The sequence below is a fragment of the Drosophila kikkawai genome, chromosome 3L, assembly GCF_030179895.1.
Source record: "Drosophila kikkawai strain 14028-0561.14 chromosome 3L, DkikHiC1v2, whole genome shotgun sequence".
Taxonomy (NCBI): domain Eukaryota; kingdom Metazoa; phylum Arthropoda; class Insecta; order Diptera; family Drosophilidae; genus Drosophila; species Drosophila kikkawai.
In genome coordinates, this window is record NC_091730.1 from 25,772,792 (window position 1) to 25,775,878 (window position 3,087).

General features: G+C 47.8%; 1 protein-coding gene across 2 annotated transcripts; it reads left to right on the forward strand.

Annotated features, from left to right (window-relative positions):
- Window positions 1-214: 214 nt before the first annotated feature.
- Jhbp6 (Juvenile hormone binding protein 6) lies at window positions 215-1,697 on the forward strand. 2 transcript variants are annotated; one of them, XM_017163862.2, is made up of 5 exons: window positions 215-366; window positions 669-761; window positions 819-972; window positions 1,034-1,317; window positions 1,388-1,697. In XM_017163862.2, the coding sequence occupies exons 1-5, from the start codon at window positions 279-281 to the stop codon at window positions 1,585-1,587; spliced, it is 819 nt and encodes a 272-aa protein (XP_017019351.1). In that variant the 5' UTR covers window positions 215-278; the 3' UTR covers window positions 1,588-1,697. The 2 variants fall into 2 exon arrangements, with proteins under 2 accessions (XP_017019351.1, XP_070141854.1); XM_070285753.1 differs by having other exon boundaries at window positions 672-761.
- Window positions 1,698-3,087: the final 1,390 nt, after the last annotated feature.

Sequence of the window (3,087 nt, forward strand, 5' to 3'; positions counted from 1 at the left end):
GCGAGTGCTCAGCTACTGTTCTCTTGACTGACCGACAATTGGCCAACTTGCCAACTGGCCGACTGTGTGCGATGGCGATGACGACGGCGGCGGATTGCGAAATTATCGCAAGCCACTCAAATCAAGTTTTCCCGCCGAACGAAAGCCGCGCTGAAAATATGGAAATGGCAAGTGGGGCTTACTTCAGTTTTTATTTGTTACTCGGCGACGTTGGTCGGCATTGTGGTCAATTCCCCAAATATTTACCGCAAAAACGGATAAGTTTGACTCGCAACGAGATGGGATTGCTCTTGGAACAGATTTCGCTGCTGGTGGCCTTGGCCATATGTGTGGTTCGAGGCGACGATGGGTTCTTGACAGAGCCGCGTAAGTGCTGAGGACCTTCTTTGGTCGTCCATGAACAACAAAATCTTTAAATGGTTGCGGAGCCATAAGTAAAATTGCCAAATCATAAGATTCTCGGGCCTTGGCTAACACACAATTGTAACTAACTATTTGGAATTTGTTATTGAATTCCTCAAAAAATATTGCACCACTAAACCGGACTTTTTTCTTTACCCTCTCTGTGTGTATTTTTGTTTGCCTTACTCGCACTCGAATCGATCCAATCGAACCCAAATCCAAACTGATATGAACTGAGCTGAACTAAACTTCTAATCGAACCGCAGCAGATTACATCAAGGAGTGTAGGATAGCCGACAAGGACTTTGTCAACTGCTCGACCCACAGCATCCAGCAGCTGTTCGACAAGCTCAACGACGGTGGGTAGGGCCTTCCGATGAGTGGGTCTTCGCTAATATTCCGGAAATGATTCTCAGGCATTCCCGGGCTCACCAGCATCAAGAGCTTCGACCCCTTTTATCTCAACCGCATCCGGATCACGCAAGGCAACAGCAACGCGATCAACCTCAAGGTGGAGCTGGCCAACGTTAAGATCATCGGATTTGGGCATACGCACGTGCTGGAGAGTCAGTGAGTCTAGTCCTCGTGCGACCCTGTGCCTAGTTAGCCCTGAATCTTTCTGCTCTTTCAGGGTCTTTAAGAAGGACTACAGCTGGAAGACTACATTCACACTGCCCGTTATGAAGCTGCAGGGCGAGTACAGTCTGTTTGGTCGCATCCTGCTCATTCCACTGAACGGAAAGGGGCAGGTGTTTCTGGACGCAGAAAACATGACAGTGACGATGCACACGAAGACGCGGCTCTACTCCAAGGGCGGATTCACGTTCTACAATGTGACCAGCCTACACGTGGACTTCAAAATGGATGGCCTCAAGTCGTACTTCTCCAATTTGTTCAATGGCAACAAGCAACTGGGTAAGTTAGGAGCAACTTGAAGTTCTGAAAGGTTCCATTATCTACCTGTGACTCCGATTTCTGTGCACAGAGGACAGTACGAACAAGTTCTTCAACGACAACTGGCGGATGCTGGCCGATGCCCTGTACACCGTCATCACCCAGACCATCGAGGACATTCTGCTGGACGTGCTGAAGAAGATATTCCACTTTATACCGGCCAACTACTTTGTCAGCGATATTCCAACGCCGGAACAACTGTACGGGAGAGCCAAGCCGAAGCCCAAATGAGAAAATTCTGGATAGGAACTGGTAATGGGTGGTGCATCAGGGAATGGTAACGCTATAGTCCAGACAATAAAGAGTGTGGGAAATCTTCCACCGACCGACCCTTATTAAGGGAGCAGCACACATGACACATTGACTGTGGAAGCTAAAAAAGCATAGGAAAAACCTTTCTGTGGGCGGTCCTCACTCTCTTCGGAGGCATTAGTGTCGTTCAACTGTTGCCTTAGTCCCCGGCCAAGTCTGGCCAAGAAAGCGGACTAAAAACTAATGGCGGCACCTTAGTCAGACATTGTCCGGTCGTGTTCAGGAGAATATATCAGGATAGACGTCACTGCGCAGACAGGCGGACAGGGAAGGCCAGGCCGATAAAAAAGCGGCCATTGCACAACTGCATTCTGCAAATAAAGCTGTCGGCCGACGAGGGGCAGGGGGCTTCCGCTGAGGGTAACCGCACATATGGCAAAGTCAAAATCGGAACCGGAACCACAAATAAAGGCGTCGCCGCGTGTTCGAATTAATTGCCGCAAAAACAGACCCAGACCCCAAATTAATTTACACTTTTTACGCATGCTTTTTCCTTTTGGCCCGCTAATAATTCGCCGTTGTTTCTGCACTTGCTGATGCTGCAGCCATAATTAAACCGTTCAGCGCAGCGCCGGCCATTACAAATGCCAAACAATTAGTTTAAATTTCATGCGCAATGCGTTTTCGGCCTTTTAGTTACAACATTTTGCGGTTTGTGGTGCTTCCCTCACTCCCTGCCTGTGTCCAGATTTTCCTTTTTTTCCAGCGAGGCGGGCAAAAGCCAAAGCGACAAATCCCGTGCGTGATTGCAATAAATTCACTAACTCCTGGACCGAAGGCAGCTCCAAAATGCAGCTTGCACACAAGGCAAACAAACAATGGCATGAGTCCATGCCAGAAAGGTAAAGGGGTTTCCCTGGATGAAAGCACCGGCAGACAATGGCGGAGCTGAAAAAAACCAGAAGACAAACACGAATCGCAAAAACTATCCTGAAGTGGGGTGAGGTACAAGGGCTCAAAGTGCGGAAACAGTCGCCGAAAGTATTTCAATATTCGCAGCCAATGTTGTTCAATATTTGCAGTGACTGTGCACCAGCCTCAGCCCCATTCGAACGCCGCCGCGTGCCCTGTGGGATGGCCTCTGAAGCACCACCATCGTAGTAACATGACCAGCCTAAAAGTATGCGGCGAGTCTTTAAAAAGCCCGCCAGAGTGTGCGACTTAATAAGCGGGATTTGCATGGGTTTCATAAAAGTCTGTAATCATTTGTAATTTAACTATATTTCAACATACTACTTATCACTTACTCTTCACTAATATCCTCTTCGATTTTATCTTAGAGAAGCAGGCCAGCCATCGCAAGGATTTTCCGAAAAGCACACATATTTAAATAAACGCTAATTGTGCAACTATTTCTGCGCTTCGCTTGACTAACGGCCCCATTAGAAGCCATAAATTAAATATTTAATTATAATGTCC